Source organism: Plecotus auritus (assembly GCF_963455305.1).
Source record: "Plecotus auritus genome assembly, chromosome: 7".
NCBI lineage: Eukaryota > Metazoa > Chordata > Mammalia > Chiroptera > Vespertilionidae > Plecotus > Plecotus auritus.
Genome location: NC_137774.1, coordinates 85,960,446 through 85,987,359, shown reverse-complemented (window position 1 = coordinate 85,987,359; position 26,914 = coordinate 85,960,446). Strand labels below are relative to the sequence as shown.

Below are 26,914 nucleotides of genomic sequence, written 5' to 3'. Positions count from 1 at the left end.
CACAAATATTTATTACACATACACTATATTCTCTAGAAATGCAACTCAACTGAGGGAGTTGAGAAACTTTGTTTTGTTGGGAAACAACAAAAATCAGTCTCCAGAAGCCCCATCGCAGGAGTCTGAGTGGCCCATTCAACACCTCGCCTGTCACACTGCATGTACAGCTGTCCCATTCACAGCAATCCCCTAGCAGGTACAAGCACCTAATCCAGTCGTCATCACTTCTGAGAGCAGTCGTGCCCAGGCCATTACTTACTGAAATACATGAGTTCATTAGGTACCTTTCCTTTTATTCTTTATTTTTCAGTTAGTCCTGTATTTTTCTTAAATTACATGTTGGTAGGTGATGTTATCTCTTTCCAGGATAGTAAAATTTATAAACGGAGGGTGAGACTGATATGGTTGGGCTCAAGGAGCTAGAAAAGGCCAAAGGGTCCCTGATGCCTTAAGTGTGACTTTGAGTCTGCTCTTCTTTGTGCTCACTGGTGGCCTGCAGCTGCCCAGCACTAGTGGCCCTTGGCAGTCCTAGAGCAGGAAAGCAGCCAGAGGAAAAAGGAGGGCCCCATTCCAGGTAACAGACCACTGCAGTGTCCATCACAGGTGCCCAAGTGTGAACCCCCGGGCCGAGGAGAGGTGGATTACCCAGCTTCTCCACAGATGTGGCATGTGAACCAGTCACAAGGTCATGGATTTGGTATGAGGTAGACGCCAAGATTTGGTTGAAGGATAAGGACAAAAGGGATCAAGAGTCAGGCACCTCTGAGAGGGATTTCCAGATCCAGGCTGGTGATGAAGGGGCAGGAGAGTGATGAACTGTTGGATAGAGAAAGCATTTAAAGACACAGAGGTTTTAATTAGGAGTATCCTTTGTTTGTTTTTGATTAATGCCTTCTTCATCTTTAAAATGAAGGTCTGGTCAATGTGATTTCAAGATGTCAGGCTCCAAAATTCTAAGACTAGAGAGAGGGTAACTTGCTCAAAATGACAAAATTAGTTCTTGATAGCTAGCATCTTGGAGTTTAGACTCAGAAATCTCTCAGATGTAAGGGCTCTCATAAATCATCTATATCAGTGTTTTTAAAATCACAGGCTTCCTGCCAGTAGTTGGCCGAGCAATCAATTTAGAGGTCCAGGCCAGTTTTTTAATTAAATAGAAAAGACTAAAATTAGAGTATGAGTGTGTTTCACATGCAGGGTGATAATCATTTCATGAACTTTATATAAACATCCTTTCAGGCATCAGTTCTCATACACTCAATGAACGCTATGAATCCATGGCATAGGCAGCACCACTGTTAACGGAAGACTAAAGCTGGGGAGATTCTCTTTGCTTTCTTAGTTCTCATCTACCAAAAGGTGACCACAGGTGACCCACCAGCCTCACTCGTGGACACCTCCCCTCACTCACTTATTATAATGTTCCATTATAATAAACACTAGGGGCCCAGTGCACGAATTCGTGTACCTTGAAAGGAACTGTGGACCGCGAGGCTGTGGTGAGCATAGGGGCAGGTCTTGGCCCATCCTCCGCAGGCCCCTGCCCCCCAGTCCCTCCTGCCGAGGCCCTGGTCCCGTCTGCCAGCGGCCCCGCTCCCGCCGCCACTGCCGCTCCCACACACTGATGGCACCAGCCTCGCTCGCACCCGCTGACTGCACAGAGCAATTGGGGCCAGTGCCAGCGACAGCTGCTGCCCCAATCACCCCTCAGGAGCAGAGTGAGGTGGAGAAGCCCTCAGGGGCTATTGGGGCCAGCAGCCGCCACTCGCACCCGCTGATGGCGCTGAGTGATTGGGACCAGGCACCAGCAGTGAATGCGAGGGGAGCCAGTGCCGGCAGTGGGTTTGAGAGGTGGCTGCTGGCCCCGATCATCCCATCGGGCTTAAACCGACAGTTGGACATCCCTCTCACAATCCGGGACCGCTGACTCCTAACCACTTGCTTGCCTGCCTGCCTGATGACCCCTAACCACTTCTGCCTGCCAGCCTGATCACCCCCTAACCGCTCCCCTGCCAGCCTGATTGATGCCTAACTGCTCCCCTGCCAACCTGATTGCCCCCATCTGCCCTCCCCCGCCGGCCTGATACCCCACAACTGCCTTCCCCTGCCGTGACCCGCCTCCTCCGCACAAGGCGGCGGAGATGCCAGAACTGGCCTCCTCTGCACCACGCAGAGCCATGGGACCTACAGGCCTCACCTCGCAGAGCGGCCACTGGGCCCCACCTCCTCTGTGCATGCGGCCATCTTTGTGACGGCCATCTTGTGACAACTTGAGGGTGTGACACCACCTAGGCTATTATTAGTATAGATTACAGAGTGCCAGATACTGTTCTATACACTCTGTAGTAACTGACCTGCTGAATCCTCATCACATTCAAGTGGGTACTATTATCCTTTTTCTATAGATGAGGAAACTGGGGCACAGAGAGGTTCAGCCACTCGGCCAGAGTTACATGGCCTGCAGGACTTGGAGCAGGGCTTGTACCTGCCATGCTGAACTTCAGTTCAGAGAACTCCCTTCCTGGACCAGATGGTGGTAGAGCATCTCCCTGCACAGCCCCCCGCATGCCACTCCAATGGGGCCACTCTGGCAGCAACCTAGGGGTATCTTGTCCTCAGGTGGGGAAACAAGTTCTTACACAACTCCTATTCTCCACCTAGCACTAAGCCAAGGCCCCTAGAGTTCAGCCTCTGCACCAGGGCCAAGCCATGTCCTCTACATGGAATGCCCAGTCCAAAACCCCTTCTTTTGCATGTGCCTTCATATTGTACCTCTCCCAAGATGTCTTCTGCAATCACCCCAACAAAAGCTTCATAACCATCATCCTCTCTTTATCTTGTCACTATCTGCCAACAGATTATATACTGAGTGAGCAAGAGGAAAGGGGCTAAATAATATCAAAGGCAAAACTCAATCCCTTTCTCCCCTTAGACTTAATATAACTGACCAGCCATCTATCCTTGCAATGGTCAAACAACTCTATTTCCCCATCAACAACTAAGTGCAGAGGATGCAGTGCCCTGGCAAAGAAAATCTAGCACATGCAGGAGCTCTGTAACAGGAGAAGGCAGAGCCAGCGAGGAGTCTGCTTCTGGTAATTCAGGCCAGGCACACACGAAGGGTTTATGAACCGAGAAGGATGTTTTTGCACTCCCACACCTATTTCACGTTCCCTACTGGCCTGTATCACTTCTTTTGGAGAGGATCTGGGTCAGGTGTGCAAACACTAGCTGGTCCAACACTAAAAGAGGTTTTGTGCTCTCAGGAAGACCTGTGTGCTTGATGAGACCAACTCTGCCCAATCCTCATTCTGATGATGGGTAAACACTGCCCACTCCTCATTCTGATGATAAGTGACACTTTGAAAGAATTACTTCAAAAACCCTCAATTAGCCCTGACCGGTTTGGCTCAGTGGATAGAGCATCAGCCTGCAGACTGAAAGGTCCTGGGTTCGATTCCGGTCAAGGGCATGTACCTTGGTTGCGGGCACATCCCCAGTGGGGAGTGTGCAGAAGGCAGCTGATCGGTGTTTCTCTCTCATCGATGTTTCTAACACTCTATTCCTCTCCCTTCCTCTCTGTAAAAAATCAATAAAATATATTTTTTTAAAAAACCCTCAATTAATTATCACATACTAGAGGGCTGATATACAAAATTCATGCAAGAATAGGCCTTCCTTCCCCTGGCTGCCGGCACGGGCTTCCCTCCAGCACTCAGGAGCCGCCGGCAGGCACCCAGGACCCAGGCTGCTTCCCTCCTCTGGCCGCCAGCAGGCACCTGGGACCTGGGCTGCTTTTATCCTCCAGCCACCTGCAGGCACCCGGGACCCGGGCTGGCTTTCCTCCAGCCCCGGCTTCATTAGGAAGGACGTCCAGAATGACGTCTGGTCTAATTAGCATATTACCCTTTTATTATTACAGATGTTCTTGCCTTAGAAAACACCATCAGACAGGAGGAAACAGAGACACAGCAAATAAATTCAGATGTTTTATTCAGTAAAGCACATATGCACACATTTCAAACATGGAAAATTAATCTGGGAGTGAATGCCATAACATCAGCTACTGACCATCATGCAGCAAGAGAAGTGAAATGGATCCGCTGGCCCTTGTGACCCCACAGTGCCTGCAGGAGGGTTGAAAAACCAGGATGCTGAATCCCTACAGACTGCCAAAGAAAACGCAACAGAAATGGCAGGTTCCTAATGATGAGAAAAACTTACAAATAGAATCAAAACTGATTCAAGTCATACAGTGAAAGGACAAAAGGAAAAAGAAAAGAGATCAATATGATCTGAAACAACCACTTTAATAGTAAGTTGCTGACCTTTCATTGGACCTCCAGTCCAAGATGCCTGAGGACGAGCCAGTGCTCCTGGGTGAGGTCACCCTGAATGGCAAACGGGCCCTGCCTCTGACACTCTTGTAATCCTGGAGCCCCCAACAAGACACTGCAGAGGCCTTGTCTGCAAGTGCCCCACAGCAACAGGTCCCCTGGACTTCCTAGATCCAGTGGAAGTCTCTTCAGTTACAAGGCCTCTTCACCCAGCAGGTACATAGCCTCCATCCTCCACCCCAGCCTTTCTTTATATAACTGACTGACTCTGGGTTTCCACAAGATCTTTGAGATTTGCCTTTTAGGGTAAAGGCCGGATTTTAAAGTGTGTGTCCAAGCCTCATGACAAATCATACTGTCCAGGCATTTTTGGCACTTCCTTTCCTCCCACCTAACAGTGTTTTTCCTCCCCTGGCTACAGATTCCAGCCATTCCCTGTAATTAAAATAAGGGCAATTAATATTAGCAACAAGTTGTATTGAATAAACCAGTGAAATTGACTTTTTCCACTTGTCTGTCTCCTTTTATATTACTCTGCCAGTTATAAATCTATCCCTAGAACTCCATTCACTGGGATTTTATTAATTCAGTAGCAGCTTAACCTAAAATCTGTTGGTCTTAAATATAGTGATGTTTCTAAAGGCCAAGCCCAAAGGCTTTCACAATCTTATTTCTTAAGATCCTCAAAGTCTCCAAACAGAAAACTAAACTAACAAGTTAGCCATGCATCATGGAAGCAACTCATGTCATACAAATAACTGGATAGGCAAGTCTGATTATTGTGCTTAAAATGTACTAAAAGGAAAAAATATATATTAACATATTTTAATAATTATCTTAACAATCTTTAGTAAAAGCCCACAATTGTTTTCCATTCAAGAATGCCTGGTTTAAAATGTCCCAGGCCAATCTATATTCCAGACTGCAGGGCTGATTCTAACTCAGAACAGACTATGCAGGCCTGGAATTAAGGGAAGAAGTACTGACAGTCATGCCCAAGGTTTTAACTTGCCCTTCTGCTACAGCACTGCTTGCAAGAACACAGAAGTCATTAATGACAATGAGGCAAAGAGGTATATATATAAAAAAAAAACACACAGAATACAAGTAACAAAAGAGGACTAGAAAAGATAACACATAATTTTTTTAATGAAGATGGATTAGAAGGAAAAAGGGGTAAAGGAACCAGATCAAAACGTTATAGCAAAGAAAAATGCTTTGGGTTTTCCTGATAAATGGCAAATCAGAATGGCTTTCATTCAAATTTCACAGGCATCATTTTTGTAATGTTAGTGATCTACTAGTTGCCATTTTCCTTCTGAAGATATGTTAACTGCATAGAAATAAATGTAAAAAATAAATAAATAAATAAATAAATAAACGAAGAAAGAAAAACCACTCCCTTTTCAAAGAAAACAAGAAATCCTTTCACTACTTAGACCAAATCTTCATTCTCTTTCCATCGGATCATCTGCATTCCAGAAAATAGAACAGCTAATTTTTACTCTACTCTAGAGACATTTACTTAATTTTTAAGCCTTTTTTTTTTTTAATCCTCACCCAAGAATATTTTTTTCCATTGATTTCCAAAGAGAGTGGGAGAGAGTGGAAGAAAGGATGAGAGAGGGAGAGAGAGAAACATATATGTGAGAGAGACATATCGTTTGGTTGCCTCCTGCACATGCCCCAACCAGGGCCAGGGATCGAACCTGCAATCCAGGTCTGTGCCTTTAACTGGAAATTGAAGTTGCAACCCTTCTGTGGGCGAACCAATGCTCTAACCACTGAGAAAACTGGCCAGGGTTTTTTAAGCCCTTTTGAGTGAGGAAGCTGCTTTAACTTTTATAATGGAGGAAAGGGACAACAGAGGAGAAAAAGACAGTGGAACTTTCTGTGCCAACTAAACTCCACAAGACCAGGTTCCTCACAACTCCTTTGGGAAATGAAACTTAGATCTTTACCATGTTAGGTGACTTTTAAATAATGAACATTTTACTCAAGATTTTGAAAGAAACAAGTCTGTCTTACCTAGAGTAGTATTAAAATGTGACTATTTTTTTAAAAAAGAAAAAAAGAAAATTTAGAAAGATATGTGTTTCCTTGCAAGCAAAACAGAGAAGAGGGTATTATTGTTGGTACTATGATTATTAAGCCACAGACACGTAAAATCCACAAAATGGATTGGTGGCTTGGGAAATGCAGTATCATGTCAAAGGTGCAGACTGTTTCAAATCAAAGCAAACCTCCACCCCTCCAGCAATGAACTGCCCCTGAGATCTTGGTAAAGACAGCATGGCCTGCTCTGAGGCAGGGAGATTGCTGCTGGCGCTACGTGGATCATCCCACCAAGTCCACAGGGGAGGCTGCGGGGTTCGGACTGCACCAAGTGTGAAGCACGTGCATCATTGGACCAATTTCTGAATAGATTTTTATAAATATATACAAATCAGTTACAGGCACTTGAAATGTCTTTGGCTGGAATAACCCAACATTGCAAGAGAATGTATTCACAGAGTGTCCAGGCCCAGGGTGGCGTCAGCAGGCAATGCTTACAGTTTGCTCAGTCTCTCTCAGAAAACGGGCAGTTGTGGGATTAGGCATCAGCCAAAGCAACCTAGAAGAGAGCAAGACAAGCAACCCAGTCACACAATAGAGTCCAGGGAGCCGGGTCCCCATCCAAGACTAGGGAGCCACACCACATGCATCTGTCCAGGAGGGGAACTATTAAAGCCCTAAGGGGAAGAAAAAAAAAACCTCATCTAGGTGGGAGTGAATAGAAATTTAAGTCTCCTGCCAAAAGCAGCTGATCTACTGGAACCACTGTGCTGAGCCCAAACCTTGATCAGCACTGTGTGAGATGATTTCTCAAGCTGATGAAGTGGAGGGGGGCAGCTGCTCTCCATGGGGATTTGAGAGCAATTCGCATAGACAGTACTTTTTACAGCTAAGGTTTGGGTTGAAAACCCAATACCATAATTTAGACTGAGGGTAGACTACTTCTGATAAAAAGAAGCTAATTTCTCTGGAGGAAAACTGCCACTCACAATCAGCGCAATAAGGACTGAGACATTCTGTCCACAGACACCTCTAGCCAAATGCTGGGACGGACCCCATCTGATGCTCACCTTCTCAGGACAAAATTCAGGACTGCTCTGACGCAATTTGCTAGGTCTGCCCTTGATAACCGCATAGCAAAACATTGTTATCACCATCACGAAGAGGAAGTAACTGGTGTGCATGAGATGCAAATTTATTAATGAACGGTCATCCTAGAGGGAATAAACCAGAAACATCAGCACTGAGTTACTGAAAGTTTTATGCTGGATTTCTGGAGATACGGTTCATCACCTCCAGATATGCTTTAACTTTAATTCTTAAACTGGAACAGAAGTTTCTCCTTCTAAACTATTAGAGCTGGCTCTCATTCAGTGAAGACGTGATGTTCCTGAGACCACCTCACCTCCCTTCCTAAAGCAGTCCTCTGCCCTGGCTTCTGCACCCCACACTGCCTGAGCACCCTCCCCTTCCCCCCACTTGGTCTCCTCCCCTGAGAAGGCTCCTGCACCTGTAATCCCCACTCTTTCTTATGTCCTCTTCCTCTGACTACCTTCAGGGTGCATGGCTGACACCCCAAGCCTGTGTTCCTAACCCCTCATAACTACCCCACCAGGAAGGCCTCTGCATCACTTCTCCCCCGAGGCAGCTTCCTTCCTTCTGCCTTTTCCCCACTTTTACAAGTCCCTGCCTGAAAACATCTTTTGACCTCCCACATGCAATCAATCACCCTGCCAGCTGTTTCGAGATCCTGGCCATGCTTCCGTTCCTTTTCCTTCCCACATCGCTAGGCCCCATGACATTTACACCAATCAGGTGGGCAGACCAGTCTTGCTAACACACTGCTTTACAAATCCCCCTACAGCCCAACACAGGTGGGGATTGCTTCCTCTGAGGGAAAAGTCTAAATGCCTCAAGTGAGGCACAAAGGACTTTCTGGAACCTGACCTCCACTGCTCACTCCTGCAGGCTCCTGGCCTACCAACTTCTACAACTTGATAAAAGGGCCAGGCAAAAAGGCAAGAAACCCATCCAACATATACTCACAGGAAGAGGGCATTTATAAAAAAAATCAGTGTAGTCTGTAAAAGTGGGCTCAAGTGTACTAGTAAGCCAGAAGCTAAACTAGCATGTTAACCACTAGTCTAGATTACAAGTGTTTTCCTCCCCTTTTCTCCTCCTTAACATCCTATTCAGCCCTCACTATCTATCCAAAGATTTACTTTTACTCTTATGAATTCCGAACCACCCCCTGCTCATACTAATACTAACCAAATATTCTCCTGAGCGGCTATGTGCGTGAGTAAGACTACAAGCATTTCTTGTAACCCCCATGGGTTAGGCACACAACAGCTGCTCAATAAGTAACTGCTGCTGAGCAAAGCAGAAAACGAATAACAGAAACAGTTTTCTTAGCCAAAAAAGTGGCATGTTTTTCCAAGTGTCCACCACTCCACCTAGCCTTTTATTAACTCAGCTGGGAATCTGAAATGGCAGGGGCTAAGCTAACCCAAGCATGTAAACACCACCTACTCTAACAGTTCCTGGACGCTCACACATACACACATGATTTTTCTCACTTACATCTGGAACAATAACTGTAAGCTTGGGATTTAAAGTGTGATAGACTTTTCCAATGGCCCCCTTATAACACCAGAAAGGATTGTAATCTTGAGCATATTTTGTGTTGGCATCTCTAGCAGTCATGAAGATCTTGTACCAGAGCGTGGCATTGCTGTATGTGTCCGGAACACAGTGCGGTGGCTGTCTGCAGGGGGAGACGGGGAAAGACATGTTCAGTGGCCTGAGACATTTACTGTGTCTTTCCCACAGCCCCTAGACCAACACTGACCACAGCCTAACATGTGGAAGGAAGAAATAGAAGACATAAATGTTTCAGATAAATACCATGTTTTTCATTCAGGGACCTTTTATTATTTATTTAGTAAGCATATAAGAAATAGGCATTTGGCATTTGAGAGTTCAGGTGTTAAGATTTTGCCTTCAGATTTCAACTCATAGTCCTCTCACATATGATGTGGCCAAAGAAGAACCTGCTCCTTTTAAGCCCATTTTCCCAAACTGTCCCAATTCTCAATTACAACAGGAAGTTTGACATACAAACTTCTCCAGCAGATTTACAACCAACAGCAAATAATGTTTAACTTATCTGATATTGTCCTACAAACCTCCAAATGTCTAAATTAGACAAATACCTGACTAATTATTCTTACTGAAAAAGGATTCACCACAGGATTTTTTAAATAGGCTACATCTTGCATATTTCATGTATTTATAGATCATTATCTCCTTTGCAGAAAAAGGAGAGGCAAAAAAAATGTAAAGGCAAAACGGTAATACTGACAGTTTTACAATTGCTCAAAATATAGGAAGCAAAACTTCCAGAAATAGTAACTGTTTCATAGAAAATAAGATTTTATGCTCTCAATTTTAAAAATAACTCTTTCTGGATAATGGACATGAACAAAACCTTTATCTTTTGGGAGCCTTAACTCTGGGTCATTCCAGTCATGGGATCCATTCTTCCTTATCTTTTCTGTGACGTGCTTCTTCTACCAACAGGAGAGGCAGCCTAAGAACAGGAGACAACGACCAACCTTGCTGAGGAACTAACTCTCTGCTATTTACACGAGAAGTTCTACCTCAGAATTCCAAACTAAACTTAAAGAACTCCAGGTCCAGGTAAAGGGATGCAGTGTGAGCCCCCCTGAGAACTTGCTGCCAAAGCACCCCAGTCACATTCATGGTCAGTGGAGCTTCTCATACACCTGTGGGCGCAGGAAACCACTTACACTGTGATGGGGAACACACCAGGGTTGGCTGTGAGCGTCATGCAGGCTGTGAACACCACCTGCTCACAGTGACTGTGAAGGGCACAGTCATCCGAGCTCCAAGCTGCTGGCAGGGTAAAGGTAATATTTATCTCTTCGTGGGCTTCCCTGCCTATGGAAGAGAAATCAGAGTGGATTTATTTATTTTTCTTTTGATAAAGAATCCATATTTATTATTCTCTGGGATTTGAATGAATCCTGACATCAAACCCACCCAGGAATCACCTTTCAACCCACCAAAGCAGGACTCCTGCCTCTGTGGGATTTCAGGAACAACACCAGTTCTGAGCTGGACTCTGAGGCCTGCTCACCTGGCAGAGCTCCCAAAAGGCAAGCAGAGAGGGGCCACTTTCAGCGAGGCCTAGGGGTGCTAAGCAAGAGCCAAGGCAGTGCCCCAGCTGGAAAGCTGGGGGCTGGGTGGGTTATTATCACCACTGTGTTAGCATTTGCACAGCACCTTTCCACTTTCAAACTGCTTTTTGTTTATTACTTCACTTAAAATGTACCACTACCCCATGACATGACCAAGGAAGTGTTACTGCTCCGCTTTTACATATGAGCAAACTGAGGATCGGAGGGTCTAACAGACTTCAGTAAGGTCATGGACCAGTAAGTGATGAAGCTTAAATGAAAACCAAGGTATACAACACCACAGCAGAAGAGAAAGGGCTACTTGTAACATAGAAAACCCAGAAGTTGCCCTTACCTTATTTCCATGGGAGCAGCTCTCACCTACAACAACCAACAGGAGGCTGGCAGCCACTCCCAAGTCTTCCGGGACTTTTAAAAGGCTCTTGGTAACCCAAGATTATTCTTTCAAGGCCCGGGCCTCCAGCATGCAGCCTTTCCTGATTAGTCCCTCTTCCACTACTCTCTCACCTTGTCCTGAATCACTTACAGTCGATCATGGATTTGGTTCTGGTGAAAGGGTAGTGCTCAATGTTTTATAGGTGTTTCTTTTTATTATTATTTAACAGGCACTTACAGTCAAACCTCAGTTCTCCAACGTCTCCCATCTCAAACAATTTGGTTCTTGACCAAGTTGTTCATGGAAAAATGTCTCAGTTGTCGAACCAAACTTCGGTTTTTAACCTGACAACCCTTTCATGCTGACACCTCAGCATGACAGAAAGTGTATCTCAGGCAACAAAGAAAGGAGAGAATGCTTTTGTTGCTGGAAAAATCTATGGTTAGCACAATTTTAAAACATAAAGAGGCCATCAGGAGTGTTAATGTTGCTAAGGGTGTGAAAGAAACAATGATCACAGGCAAATAAAGAGGTAGAGGAATTGTTGTTGATTTGGGTAAATGAATTAGCCAGTGACAGCATTTCGGAGGCAGCCATATATAAAAAAGCGAAGATGCCACATGCTTCCTAAAAGATATCGCTAGAACATGTGCTAAAAGTGATTCGTCTAAGGCTAGTAAGGGGGGTGGCTCGATACATTTAAGAAAAGAAGTGTTTGTTTATAGATTAAACAGTACATTAGACATGTACTGTATATAAGAAAGGTTAAAACAGGGAATCAATCTGTGGGTTGGGAACAGATTAATTCAATTTACATTATTTCTAATGGGAAAAATGATTGTTTTCAAACAAATAGTTCTCCGACAGCCTTCCAGAACGAATTAAGTTCAAAAACCAAGGTTCCACTGTATATATAGCATTTGCTTTGTGCCAAGAACTACTGTAAGCACTTGATAAATATTAATTCATGTTATCCTTGTCTCTTCCATAATCCCAAAATGCCAAAGGGAAGAGACCAGATCTTAGGCTTATGCTAGTTCATTCCATAAACTGAGCTAATGGACGTTCAAGTTTTAAACTAACAGCAATATTTATAGTATGTATTGCCATCTCCAACATGATAGCATTGTGTTTGTAACCCACAAATAGACCTTGTAGTTTCTTCCCAGTTTCTCATTTTCATAGGCTTTTTATTGAGAGCCTACTGCGTGCTAAGCACTTTATTTAGGGCAGACACATGCAAAAACCAAAAACAGTCTAAAACCATGTGACAGTTGTTGCTTGAGAAAGTCTGAAAGGAAACTGGTGAACACACACATACCTGAAAGTCCAATCTGATGCCCTAAGATGGTAGAGTACAGATGGGTGACATTGCGAGAGTAACCTCCAAAGGGTTTGAGCGGGTCCAGGGTGAGGGTGATTGCAACTGAGATGTTAACCGGGCCTGAATCCTCCAGTGCCTGTGGGGACTGGGTAGACACTCTGGCCTGCCCACTGGTCATTGTGCTTTCTGGAGTTGTGGTGTCATTTGTGAGATGCTTTAATGTTTCATTCTCTGATACACACAAGTCCAAATCATTAAACCGCAGCAGAAAAGTATTCCAATCCTTCCATAAAATGAAACAGAGAGAAAAAAGTGTGAGCAGTCTGAAAGTGCTGCCATGGCCCTCGAGGTCACATCACAAGGTGGGGACACCAGCTTCAGAGTCAATCATTTACAATAACAAAGACAATAAAGCCATCAGCCTCTTGCATTGCCACAATAGTGTGGTTTTCCAAACCACTCTCATATTCATAACCAAAAATATGAACTCTTCATTGGCATGAGATATTAAATAAACTGTGGGATTAAATAAACTTATACAAAACAAAACAGTGTATTATACTTATAGAAAATGAGTTAGCCTCAGAAACAAACATGAAAAGAAAGCTTGAACAAAAGTAGTAAAACATTAAAAGCATTAATCTCATTTAGCAGTTGCAATTAGTTTTGTTGTGTGTTTTTTAAAATAAGGCTGCCTCAAAATAATTCCTCAAAAGGTCAATTCTAGCCTCAGCTGGTTTGGCTCAGTGGATAGAGCCTTGGCCCACAGACTGAAGGGTCTCGGGTTTGATTCCGGTCAAGGGCATATACCTCGGTTGCAGGCCTGAGGCAACCAATATAAGTTTCTCTGTCTCTCCCCTCCATTCTCTCTAAAAATAAAAGGAAAAAAAAAAAATTTTTTTTTAAAGTCAATTCTATACACCTTACCTTCTCTCTCAAGAATGTGAAACCAAGTAAATACCAATATGTGGGATTTTTCCTCCCTCATCACAGACTTTGGATGCTACCTTAGAACAGAAACAATTTCCAAAGGGAGAAAAAAAGAAAAAGATGTTTTCAGGCTTCTCTTAATATCTACACCCTGTATTAATGGCTTAAATCATAAGCAGTTTTAAAAACACAGACAGCTTATTATGTCATGGTTAAACTGATATCAACATAGTAAAGTACCCATCAGGATTTATTTTAATTTTAGCAGAAACAGCAATAACAAACCTAACGTAGGCTGTGATATTCTCCCAGGCAACACTGGTCTACAAAAGTTGCCAAATGTGAAGACAAACCAAGTGACACTTCCAATTAAACTTATACTAGCATGAATTAAATGCCATTTGAGCAATCCCCAAGCAGTCAAGTGAGTCTACCTCTATAGCATCAGTAAATCAGTATATGGCATTTAGTAAGGTTACAACTGGATGTATCAAATTACATTTTCCCTAACACCTACAAACATTCTAGTGTCATCCCTTCATACTCCAGACATGAGGAAACTGAAGTCCAGTGCAAATTACGGACCCTCTAATTCCATAGTTGAAGGCAGAATCAGAATTAAGTTTCCCAACTCACAGACCCAAACTCTTCCCATATACACCTAGGATCCTCACTTGAAAATAAAATCACTAAATTAATCATAGCCAAAGTTCTGCAGCATCTGGCAATGCTTTCCTGTAGAGCTCCATTCCATTTTGAACAGTCTGCCAAAGCCAATGTCAGGCCCCACTTTGATTTAATGGCTAATTTTCCAGGCGACATCTTAACCACTGGCCTTGGCTGAGTGTTCAACATAGACTCCAGCTCTGAGGAGAAGCAATGCCTGTATACAGCAGAGCTGGGGTTATGACTAGAATGTTCATTTCAGCCCAGTCGGTGTGGCTCCGTGGTTGAGCGTCGACCTATGAACCAGGAGATCACAGTTTGATTCCTGGTCAGGGCACGTGCCTGGGTTGTGAGTTCAATCCCCAGTGTGGGGCATGCAGGAGGCAGCCAATCAATGATTCTCTCTCATCACTGATGTTTCTATCTCTCTCTCCCTCTCCCTTCCTCTCTGAAATCAATAAAAATATAGATATATTTTTTAAAAGAGAATGTTCGTTTCATAGGTATTGTGGTTATATCATGTTTGCACAACCTTTAAAAATTCAGGCAGAGTCAGAGAAGAGGGAAAATTAGCCAGTGAGTATGTCTCTTGTAAGAAACTCTTTGAAAGGGATTCATGGTGGAAATAGTTTAAACGTGATACTTTAACTGTTAGGGAGCTCATGTGTGAAGGTGGCCCTTCCACCTGAAAGGAATTAATCACTATGATCTAGAATGCCACAGAGCACAAGACAAAACAATGACCCCTGTACAATGAGTAGAACTCTCCTCTCCTTCACAAGGCACACCCAGTACAGCAACAGCGCAATTCCAGTCTCTACTCCCATGCCACTCCCAACAACAAACATACACAAGAAAAGTCTAAAAGGAGGCACTCAGGGAATCTACTAAGAGAAGAACAAATCTATCCTAAACGAAAACTTGTCCACCAATAAATTCACCTTTTCATTCATTGAACATAATTTCTAACATGTAAACAAATTTGTTGATAGGTAATATTGTCATTCACCTCTATTAAACAAGAATTATTAACTTTTTGTTTTTTGATATGCAAAAATACACATCATTGTAAATGTGTGTTATGAGTGTTCACACCATTATGTGCTTAGATTAAGGATTAAAAGGCACAGTCCTAATAATTTAAACTGCCCAAAATGTAAAATCTAGAAGGCAAGTTTGTAGACAACAGAAGTTTTCCTGGATAAAAAAAGACAAATGTATTTGAAAATAAGATCCCACTTTCTAATTTCTTGAAGATCGCTTATCTATATAGTTGATAAAACTCCATATGATGTGGGCTTTAAAATAACAAATGTTTAAAGTTGTTAAAAACTGCAATGAGCTAATTTCATAGGAATATAAGAAGCTATTCCCTAGCTTCTTTACACAAACATTTTGCAAATATGCTTTCCAAAATACCCGATTCATTGCTGAAGTAGTCTAACTGAAACTGGTAGCCTCATCTGAATCAATAACTATCTGAAAGGGAGAGAAAGACAAAAATTCTGTATACTGACCTTTCTCACTGGGATAAAAAGTCACAACCAAAGAAAAGGGTGTGAAGAGCCCAAAGGGGTTATTCCCTTGTATAAGGTCCAGCCAGCCTGAAAGAACTTAGAATGTACCATACCTCCATATGTAATACTTTCAACAATAAAGATTAAAAAAAAAAAAAAAAAAAAGAATATACTATACCTCTGCCATTCCCGGTGACTTAATCTCCTTGATTTTGAAGAAATAGCCCAAGGTCAGGAAAGCTATTGCCATGGCGCTTACACTGATCATAAAGACCACCAGGGGAGGCCGACTGCTGATGTACAGCTTCAGGTTCTCCAGGGGGTTGATGTTGAACATTATTCTGATCGTCCACCTGAAAGGAATCAATCAGAAGATACTGACTTGTCAAAAGAAACCCCATGATTCTCACTTTTTCCTTTCATGATGTTGATTACTGAACTTGAGAAATATTTGATCAGAAATCTTCAAAAGACTAGCAAGAAAAAACACATTAACTGTCATCATTTCCAAATGGTAACCTCTTGAAAGACAGGCATTCCCTTTCAGTTTAATCTTCTAATTATTCTATAAAGAATATTTGTTACTTCCATGTTACTTAAGGAAATATTTAAGTAGGTTAGTAATATGACACAAATACATGCCAACACATTACAAAACTAAATTGAGGCCCTGACCGGTTTGGCTCAGTGGATAGAGCGTCGGCCTGTGGACTGAGGGCTCCCAGGTTCAATTCTGGTCAAGGGCATGTACCTTGATTGTGGGCACATCCCCAGTAGGAGGTGTGCAGGAGGCAGCTGATAGATGTTTCTCTCTCATCGATGTTTCTAACACTCTATCCCTCTCCCTTCCTCTCTGTAAAAAATCAATAAATTAAAAAAAAAAAAAAAACTAAATTGAGGATGCTCTCATTTCCTACCACTGAAAGCAGAATACCATCTACTTAACACTGTCCTGTTCACTGCCATACTCTTGTCCATTCCAGCACCAGGCATAGAGAGGCACCCAATAAATATTTCACCCTTATTTTACATTGCATCTACTTGAAACCAAACTTTAAACAACCCCCCCTCCCCCGCCGCAATATATGAAGCTTTTATTTCATCTGTAAAATATTGCAAATAAGTGTGACAATTCATTTGGTATCTTGCTGTTTCTATAGCTGGGCAACTTAGATATTCATTAGCCTGTTAAACTGTTCCTTTTTCAGAAACATAGATACCATCCAAAAATTTTCTGATATCCTTGTTAACTGTTGTGACTTGCTGAATCAAAGCAGCTGATTTTGATATAAGTTCAATGTCATTTCCTTCAAGAATTAATTCATCTTTCTGAGCTTGATACTGAACAAGCAATGCCTTACCTCATCCAAATTCTGCAGATGTATTTTTCTGCCCAAGAAATTTCTGATTTCAACAAGAGAATCATTCTCCTGAATAATGATGCTGATGGGAAAGTGAGCGTACACAGACCTTATCTTGTAATGGAAGCCCAGTGGAACACCACTGATCATGTTCTGTACTGGAGATAGTGCAAACTGTGGCCATTTCCCCACCATTTGTCAACCTAGAGCCTCTGCTTTTTCTTTCCCAGGAGACAGAGTTCTACATTGATGTGATTGAAGTCCCTCTGAAGGGTGCCTGTGTAGCCTTCAGAGTGATGTCCACATATTCTGGGATGTTAACAGTCTGATTGCTGAGAATAGTCTTCATCCTCGCAGTATATAAGAGCAAACCAAACTTCTTTATCAACTATTTAGATGTCTTTCTAGGTGAACTGCCTGAATCTTTACTATAAGATGTCTGTCAATTTCTTTTTAATGTTTAGGAGTTCCTTTTATATTCTGGAAACTGAGTCTTTACCAACTTTATATGTTATACTACTCATCTGTGGATTTTCTTTAATATGGTTCATGGTATCTTTTGCCATAAGAAAGGGTCTTGATTTTTTTTTTTAATATATTTTATTGACTTTTTACAGAGAGGAAGGGAGAGAGATAGAGAGTTAGAAACATCGATGAGAGAGAAACATCGATCAGCTGCCTCCTGCACACCCCCTCCTGGGGATGTGCCCGCAACCAAGATACGTGCCCTTGACTGGAATTGAACCCGGGACCCTTCAGTCCACAGGCTGATGCTCTATCCACTGAGCCAAACCAGTTTCGGCAGTCTTGATTTTTTTAAACAGCTTATAAGATCTAATTCACCTACCATACAATTCACACATTTAAAGTATACAATTTAATTAACAGAGTTGGGCAAACCATCACTATAATAAATTTTTACACATTTTCATCATTTCATAAAAAAAAAACCCATACCTTATAGCAAATAACCCCTTATTTCCCCTAGCTCTCAAGCAACCACTAATGTACTTTCTGTCTCTATAGATTTTCCTATTCTGAACATTTCAAGTAAATGAAATCATATAACGTGATCTTTTGTGGCTGACCTCTTTCACTTAGCATTATGTTTTCAAGATTCAACCATGTAGCATATATCAGTACTTCATTCTTATCTATTGCCAAAACTATTTCATTGTATGAAGTTTTATTTATTCATAAACATTTTATTTATCCATATCAAAAGTTGGGGGATACAAGTAGCAAAAGTAGTAATAAGAGGGGAGCTTAAAGCATTACAGGCCTATCTCAAGAAACAAAAACCACAAATAAATAACCTAGCATTTCACCTTAAAGAACTAGAAAAAGAACAAATGAAGCCCAATGTCAGTAGAAAAATTACAGCAGAATTAAACTACATAGAGAACACGACAATAGAAAAATTACTGCAACGAAGAGCTAGTTCTTTAAAAGGATTAGTAAAAGTGACAAACCTCCTCTGACTAGACTCACTAAAGGAAAAAAAAAAGACACAAAATCAGAAATGAAAGAGAAGTTACAACAGACACCACAGAAATAAAAAGGACTACACAAGATACTATGAAGGCTATGCACCACCAAATTTGATAACCTAGAAGAAATGGACAAGTTCTTGGAAATATATAACCTTCCTAGACTGAACCATGAAGAACTGGAAAATTTAAATAGACCAATCAACAATAAAGAAATTGAAACATTCATTAAAGCATGTCAAAAAGTAAAAGTCCAGGACCATGTGGCTTCACTAGTGAATCCCACCAAACATTCAAAGAAAATTTAATACCTATCCTTCTCAAACTCTTCCAAATAATTGAAGAAGAGGCAATACTTCCTAACCCATTTTATGAGGCCAATATTACCCTGATACCAAAACCTGGCAAGGATCACACACACACACACACACACACACACACACTACAGACCCATACCTCTGATGAATGTAGATGCAAAGTCCTAAATAAAACACTATCAAATGGAACACAACAATACATTAAAAAGATAATACATCATGATCAACCACATTAACAAAATAAAGGATAAAAATCACATGATCACTGCCCTAACCCAGTGGTCGGCAAACTGCGGCTCACGAGCCACATGCGGCTCTTTGGCCCCTTGAGTGTGGCTCTTCCACAAAATACCACAGCCTGGGTGAGTCTATTTTGAAGAAGTGGCGTTAGGAGAAGTTTAAAAAATTTGGCTCTCAAAAGAAATTTTAATCGTTGTAATGTTGATATTTGGCTCTGTTGACTAATGAGTTTGCTGACCACTGCCCTAACCGGGTTGGCTCAGTGGATAGAGCGTCAGCCTGTGGACTGAAAGGTCCCAGGTTCGATTCCGGTCAAGGGCATGTACCTTGGTTGCAGGGGGGTGTGCAGGAGGCAGCTGATCGATGTTTCTAACTCTCTGTCTCTCTCCTTTCCTCTCTGTAAAAAAATCAAAAAAATACTTTTTTTTTAAATCACATGATCATATCAAAAGATGCAGAAAAAATATCTGACAAGATATAACATCCATTTATAATTAAAACACTCAATAAACTGGGTATAGGAGGAAGGTACCTAAACATAATAAAAGCCACATATCATATTCAATGGCAAAAAAAACTGAAAGCTTTTCCTCTAAGATCAGGAACAAAATGAAGATGCATACTCTCATCACTGTTATTCAACATACAGTACTGAAAGTCCTAGCCAAAGCAATCAAGCAAGAGAAAGAAATTTTTTAAAAAGCATCTAAATTGGGAATGAAGAAGTAAAATTGTCACTTTTTGCAGATGACATGATTCTTTATATAGAAAACCCCAAAATCTCCACCAAAAAAGCTATTAGAAACAATAAACAAATACAGTAAACTTGCAAGAAACAAAATCAATGTACAAAAATCCATTGCTTTTCTATAGACTAGATCCATGGTCGGCAAACTACGGCTCGCGAGCCACATGCGGCTCTTTGGCCCCTTGAGTGTGGCTCTACCACAAAATAGCATGGCCTGGCCGAAACCGGTTTGGCTCAGTGGATAGAGCGTCGGCCTGCGGACTGAAAGGTCCCAGGTTCGGTTCTGGTCAGGGGCATGTACCTTGGTTGCGGGCACATCCCCAGTGGGAGGTGTGCAGGAGGCAGCTGGTCGATGTTTCTCTCTCATCAATGTTTCTAACTACCTATTCCTCTCCCTTCCTCTCTGTAAAAAATCAATAAAATACATTTTAAAAAAAAAAATAGCACGGCCTGGGCAAGTCTATTTTGAAGAAGTGGCGTTAGAAGAAGTTTAAGTTTAAAAAATTTGGCTCTCAAAAGAAATTTCAATCGTTGTACTGTTGATATTTGGATCTGTTGACTAATGAGTTTGCTGACCACTGGACTAGACTAACAATAAAATTTCAGAAAAATAAATAAAAAAATAATTCTATTTGCAACTGCAACAACAACAACAAAAGAATAAAATACCTAGGAATAAACAAAGGATGTAAAGGACCGATACACTGAAAACTACAAAACACTGTTGAGAGAAACTGTTGAAACATTGTTGAAGAAGACAGAAAGAAATGGAAAGATACTAGGTGTACCAGTTAATAATGTGGATTTTTTTCAATAGATGGAGTTACACATATGTTGATATATATGCGATTTGATATATATGCTATTTTGTTGTATTGACAACAAGCTTCAAAACTTATGTCAAATTTGCTGAAGGTGTTACCATCATAGATATTTTTATGCTTAAAAATGTCGAATTTCGTGCCATAAAAAGAGCATTTGCGGGAAGTTTTAGTTCATTATTTTGAAGAAAAAGTTATCGTATACTTTGGGAAGCTTATGGTGAACATGCTCCATCTCAAGATACTTGTGAACAATGGTTTAAATGCTTTAACAGTGATGATTTTGATGTGAAAGACAAAGAATGTCCAGGTCAACGGAAAAAGTTTGGAGACCAACAAATACAAGCACTTTTGGATGAAGATGCATGTCAAACTCAAAAACAACTTGCAGAAAGATTAAATGTTGCTCAGCAAACACTATTTGACACCATACACAAAAATTAACTCAAAATGGATCAAAGACCTAAATATAAGATCTGAAACAATAACATTCATATAAAAAAATCACTAAACTTATCTTTCTCTCAGAGGATTTTAAGAATTTGACACCAAAGGCAAGGGAAGTAAAAGCAAAAATAAATGACTAGAACTATAACAAACTAAAAAGCTTCTATACAGCAAAATAAACTATCAACAAAACAAAAAGGAAACTAACTGAACAGAAGAAGGTATTTACAAACATTACTTCCAATAAGCACCTAATATCCAAAATCTATATATATTAAAAGCTAAGCAACCGGCCGACTAGCCAACCAGCCGGTAGGTATGATACACACTGACCACCAGGGGGCAGACGCTCAACGCAGGAGCTGCCGAGCTGGGGTGACTTGGCAGTGGCGGTTCTCAGGTGACGCATCCCAGTTCCAGAGAGGAGGGAGCCCAATTCCAGGGTGCGTCACCTGAGAACCGCCCTCTCGCAATCCAGGACCCCTCGGGGGATGTCGGAGAGCCAGTTTCGGCCTGATCCCCACAGGCCAGACTGAGGGACCCCACCTGCTGGAAGGACCCCGCTCACTCCATAGACGCCCTTAGAGCCATGGAGCTGCCCCAGGTGCAGGCAGCCAGGGAGGGACCACGAGAGGTTGACTCCAGGGCGTGTCCAGCCTGTCTCACCTAGTCCCACGCCGCCAGCCACCTTCTAATTAATTTTCTTTCAATGTGCATGAATCCGTGCACCAGGGCACTAGTATATAAATAATATCCATAAAGAACTCATACAACTAAACAATAAAACAAACAGTCCAATTTAAAAGTGGGCAGATGGCTTTTCTGTTCCAATAAGGCTCTTGCAAACATGGTGAACATTCCTAAAACCCATTAGACTTTCTGTAAGAGGTATGGCAAGCATCAAGCTCAAAAAGTAACACAGTACAAGGGCAAGGATTCTCTCTCTGTATGCTCAGAGAAAACAGAGTTATGACAGGCTCTGGTGGGCAGACTAAGCCAATTTTCAGCAAAAAGGCTAAAACTGCTGAGGGTTGAATGCATTAAGCCCAACTGCAGACTTAAGAGAATGCTGGCTATTAAGAGATGCAAACATTTTGAACTGGGAGGAGATAGGAAGAGAAAGGATCAAGTGGTCTAGTTCTAAGCTTCATATGTTGTTTTCTTATGTGACAACAAAATATGTGCACTTAAAAAAAGGGGGGGGGGGCGAGAGGACCTATAAGACATACAACAGATATATGAAAGGTTGCTCAACTTCACTTGCTATAAGGGAAATTCAAATTTTTAAAAAGTGAGATATCATCTCACAACTGTTAGAATGCCTACTATCAATAAGACAAGAAATAACAAGTGTTGGAAAGGCTATGGGGAAAAAAGAAACCCTCTTACACTGTTGTTCCTAAAAAATGAGGACTAGAGTTACCATATTCCCCAACAATCCCTCTTCTAGGTCTCAGACCTTTGTATGAAAATTTTGAAAACACTTATTTGTAAAGATGTATGTACCCCATGTTCACTGCAGCATTATTCATGGTAACTAAGACATGAAACAACCCATTCTTTGATGGATAATAGATAGCATAAAGATGTGATACATATACAATGAAATACTACTCAGCCATTAGAAAGGATGAAATAATGCCATTTGCAACAATATGGCTGGGTCTTGAGAGTATCATGCTAAGCAAAGTAAGACAGAAAAGAACAAGAACCATATAATTTCATTTATATGTGGGATATAAAATAGAAAGCAACAAATTCAGTCACAGACAACAAACAGTATGGTGGTTACCAGAGGAGAGGAGTGTGGGAAGACTGAAGAGGGTAAAAGTGGTTAAATGTATGGTGATGGAAGGAGACTAGGCTTGAAGTGGTAAGCACACAATGCAATATACAGACGATTTATTACAGAATCGTACACTTGAAACTTACATAATGTTATTAACCAATAAACTTTTTAAAAGAAAAATATTATAACTACATGTGATGATGGATGTTAATTAGACTCCCTGTGATGATCATTTTTTAATATATACAAATATCAAATCATTATTTGTACACCTGAAATTAGTATGTCAATTAAAGCTCAATTAAAAGATATTAACAAATCATAAAAAAGGAAAACAAATCATGAGCAATGACAAGATTAAGTGAACACTAAAAGTTCATTATGAAATCATATTATAACAAACTCAGTTTAAAGACTGAGAGATGTTTCAAAAAACAGGACCTCTAACCAAATAGCGAAGTTCAACTGGCAAATGACAGCACTTTGCACACTATCATCACCAAAGGTTGTAATGTAGTCCCCAGGACTACAGTTAGGTATGTAATTATACACAATGAATGAGCTACAGACTTCTTGTCACATTTATTCAATACGTATCTGGGAAAGAACATTTAAGGATTTCTATGTTTATCAAAATAAATCCTAAGTGGAAATTCAATTTGCTAAAAACTCTATCTTTCCTCCATTTTCTTTTAATTTTTTTTCCATTTTAATTGGAATGTCATAAAAAAAATAAATAAATAAAATTTTTAAAACCCTCTTACATGGCAATGGAATTCTGTGGCATGCGAACATTGACAAAAACATCCCAAAGATCTAGCATCCCTGGATTGTCATGCTGTCAGGAGATAAAGTGGGTTAGGAGTAAACAGTCAAAAAGAAGTATTAAAAAGTTAAGATGGTGCAGTGTGGAACTTGTTTAAAGAAAGGCTAAGGATGTGGTGTATATATACACAATTCAGCCATAAAAAAGAATGAAATCTTGTAATTTGCAACAACAAAAATGGCCCTTGATGGGATTATTCCAATTGAAAAAAAGCCAGACAATGACAAATACCATATCTAACTTATATGTGGAATCTAAAACAAAACTCCTCCCCCAAAGCAAAACAAGCTCTTAGATACAGAGAATATATTGGTGGTAGCCAGAGGTGGGGGGCAGGGGTGCCAAAATGGGTGAAAAGAATTAAAAGGTACCAACTTCCAATTATAAAATAAGTCATAGGGATGTAATGTACAGCATGGTGAATATAGTTAATAATACTATATTGCATATTTGAAAGTTGGTAAGGGAGTTTGCTTTACCAGAAAAAATTCTGTAATTATGTATGGTGACAGTTGTTTTTTTTTGTTTGTTTGTTTTTTAATATATTTTATTGATTTTCCACAGAGAGGAAGGGAGAGGGATAGAGAGCTAGAAACATCGATGAGAGAGAAACATCGACCAGCTGCCTCCTGCACAACCCCCACTGGTGATATGCCCGCAACCAAGGCACACGCCCCTGACCGGAATCGAACCCGGGACCTCTCAGTCCTCAGGCCAACGCTCTATCCACCGAGCCAAACCAGTCAGGGCTGGTGACAGTTGTTAATTGTGGTGATCACTGTGCAATATATACAATATTGAGCCATTATGATGTACACCTGAAACTAATATAATGTTGTATGTCAATTATATCTCATGAAAACAAACGGCTAAGGTTGAAGCCAGTGAGGTCCTGAGACTAGTCATGATGTTCCAGAGCAAGGCATCCTGTTTCAATGGCTTCAAAGGTTTCTTCAACAATGTTGGTAAGAGAAACAAATAGCAACTCTGTGAATTAGATGTCATTAAAAACACTCAGAAAATGGCTAAAGAGCTTGTCATATTGCACTTGGCTGTAGCCACAGTGGCAGAGCTGTGATCCTTAAAACTAAACACTGGCACTGAAATACCTCACAGACAGCAAATTTAATTTCCTGATTGTTAATACCAAACAGCAATTACAATCAACATCTTTTTTATTGTCCTTAAAATAAGTTAGGCAGTGATTTATGTAACTGGCTGGCTAAAAGAACAAGAGAAACTCATCAAATGAAAACAATTCCTTAGAACCCAGAAATCTACCAAAAGCCAGACTGCGTAGCTTTTCTATCTTAGAAAAGCATTTAACCGGCTTAAACAGTTGCCTCTGTCAGTATTTCTAGACACCTACTGCCCCGCTAACTAATCTGGGTGCTGTTGCACCAACTAGCCCTACCTTTTTCATTTTCCAGCTAATTCTGAATGACCCAAATCCGCTGATCCGTTAAGGTCCACCTCAAAAGTCACTTCCTTTATGAGGCCTTTTCGGATCATAATCATAAACAAAATCCCTAATAGATGGTAACTCCATATGCAATTAATTCCTGCCACATTCTATAGTCTCATTCTTTCTCTAAGTTCTTTGCCGGCAGAAGCTATACTTACTTGTACTTAGGTCTGTTTCTCTTCCCTGCAGCTGCAGGTAGAGCCCACATAGAGAAGGTGTGCTCAGTGGGCAGTAGGATCTCAGTACCCAGAAGTGGGTGGCAGCAGCCCTGATTCCAGTCCACCTCAATTAGGCCACAGAAATTCTTCCTATACCTTTACTAAGAAATCAACAGACTGCCTCCTTACTCCTAGACAGTAAATACGCTTGGAGTCAAGAAGTATATCTTAGTTGCACAACAGGTCTATTTCCTTTCAAAACCCTTAGATGAAATGAGGAAGCAGGAAGGTGCTCTTATCCTTCAGGCACTGAGGGAGCATTCATCTACAGATGGGATACAAATGCACAGACCCCAAGCTGACCAAAAAAAAAAGTGCTACAGGGACAACTAATTGACCAAATATTCATCACCAGCCTTGTAGTTTTTCCTCCACTACCTCCCATAGCGGCTCACCTATGAGTCAGGAAAGTAGCAGTTCAGGAAGAGCCACAATCTTTCCAGCCAAAGCAGGCTGCAAAGAAGCCCATCATTCATCACTCAAGTCAGGGCTGTAATCTGCTAGTTGAGAGCTAAACTACAGACATCTGATTCTTCAGCAAAAGCCTCCTCACCAGCTGTCCACCGGTTATGGTTATTCACACGATTCAAAACAGCACAACAGGCCTCGTTTTATTCCTGACGGTGCCAATCAAGGGAACTGGGTCTAAATGCCTCTAGATTACCTTGAAGCCATTCCGTAATTTACTTTATGAAAACATAAGTGAAGATAATAATCCACCCATCTCTGAACAGTCACCAAGCTTGACACATAAAATGCCACGACTTCACTTTAAGTTTCCGCGTGTACCTGGATCTCTACCTCGCATCTTCTGTCTGACATGTATATAATGTGCAAACGTAGAATAACGGAAACACTACCCAAAGTCAAAAAATGGCAAACTACCAAAATGCTCCCTAGGCCAAATCCAAATCATCCCAGCCTCAGCTCCGTACTTGGGAAATCCAGCCATCTCGAGGGCAGGAAGGGAATTGTGCTCCCGGGATGCGGTGGACAAACCCTGGTGGCAGTGACCAGGCCAAGGCCACCAGCGCCGGCTAATGCGGGACGACCCCCGCCGGCAGCTGGGGCGGGAGCTGCACCCCGACAGGCGAGGAACAAACCCGACCCCAAGCGCCGCCCCAACCAGCGCGGCCTCTCCCTGCCCCGCGGTCAGCCCCGCCGAACCCAGACCCGGGCCGCACGCCCCGGCTCACCTCGCGCCGGCGGAGAGCGGCGCGCCCCGGGCCCAGCCCGGCCAGCTGCTCGGCCGACGCCCGTGGCCGCTCCAACCTCACTCGCGGCGGCGAGCGGCGGGCCTGGGGCCGCTCAGCACCATCCTCCCCGCCGCTCCGGGAGCAGTGTCCGGCTCCGCGGGGCCCAGGCGAGGACCAGAGGCCGGTCCGGCGCACGCAACCGCCACACGGGTTAGTCGGGTCCGGCAGCCGTGCTTTCCGGTAGGAAAAAAAATGCCACTGCCAACGATGCCGTGACCTCTGACCCCTGGCGTCCGACGGCAGCGCGACTGGGACAAGATTCCTCCGTTGCGGGCGGCGGAGATCGCGCCTCCTGATTGGATCATCTGAGGGGCTGGAGTGTGAATTCGTGGGCTGTGCGCATGCACGCGTGGAGTGTGTGACGTACGTTTGTGTATGAGTTTGTCTGTGGTATTGTGCTCTTGTACGTGTGTGGTGCACGGACGTGGATCTTTTTATGGGTCTGTGCACGTGTTTAGTGTGTTGCGCGTGAAGGGTGGGAGTATAGTGCTGTGTGTCTCTGTGCTCA

The 26,914-nt window shown here is 42.1% G+C and overlaps 1 protein-coding gene and 1 pseudogene across 2 annotated transcripts; both read right to left on the bottom strand.

Annotated features, from left to right (window-relative positions):
- Positions 1-3,967: 3,967 nt before the first annotated feature.
- Positions 3,968-26,634, bottom strand: TMEM248 (transmembrane protein 248). Its single transcript, XM_080680739.1, has 7 exons — positions 26,347-26,634; positions 15,607-15,781; positions 12,313-12,598; positions 10,205-10,355; positions 8,976-9,159; positions 7,463-7,606; positions 3,968-6,951 (listed from the first exon to the last, which is right to left on the bottom strand). The coding sequence occupies exons 2-7, from the start codon at positions 15,763-15,765 to the stop codon at positions 6,931-6,933; spliced, it is 945 nt and encodes a 314-aa protein (XP_080536865.1). The 5' UTR covers positions 15,766-15,781; positions 26,347-26,634; the 3' UTR covers positions 3,968-6,930.
- On the bottom strand, positions 16,617-17,138 carry LOC308253833 (large ribosomal subunit protein uL6-like; annotated as a pseudogene). Its single transcript has one exon. The product of its transcript is annotated as a large ribosomal subunit protein uL6-like (transcript).
- Positions 26,635-26,914: the final 280 nt, after the last annotated feature.

Coding starts and splice junctions, on each gene's coding strand:
- TMEM248 (XM_080680739.1), bottom strand. CDS start 15,765: ATGTTCAACATCAACCCCCTGGAGAACCTGAAGCTGTACATCAGCAGT. Junction 10,356..12,312: donor GCATCAGATTGGACTTTCAG/GTATGTGTGTGT, acceptor TCTCTTCCATAG/GCAGGGAAGCCCACGAAGAG. Junction 6,952..7,462: donor CTGAATTTTGTCCTGAGAAG/GTGAGCATCAGA, acceptor GCTCTCTTCTAG/GTTGCTTTGGCTGATGCCTA.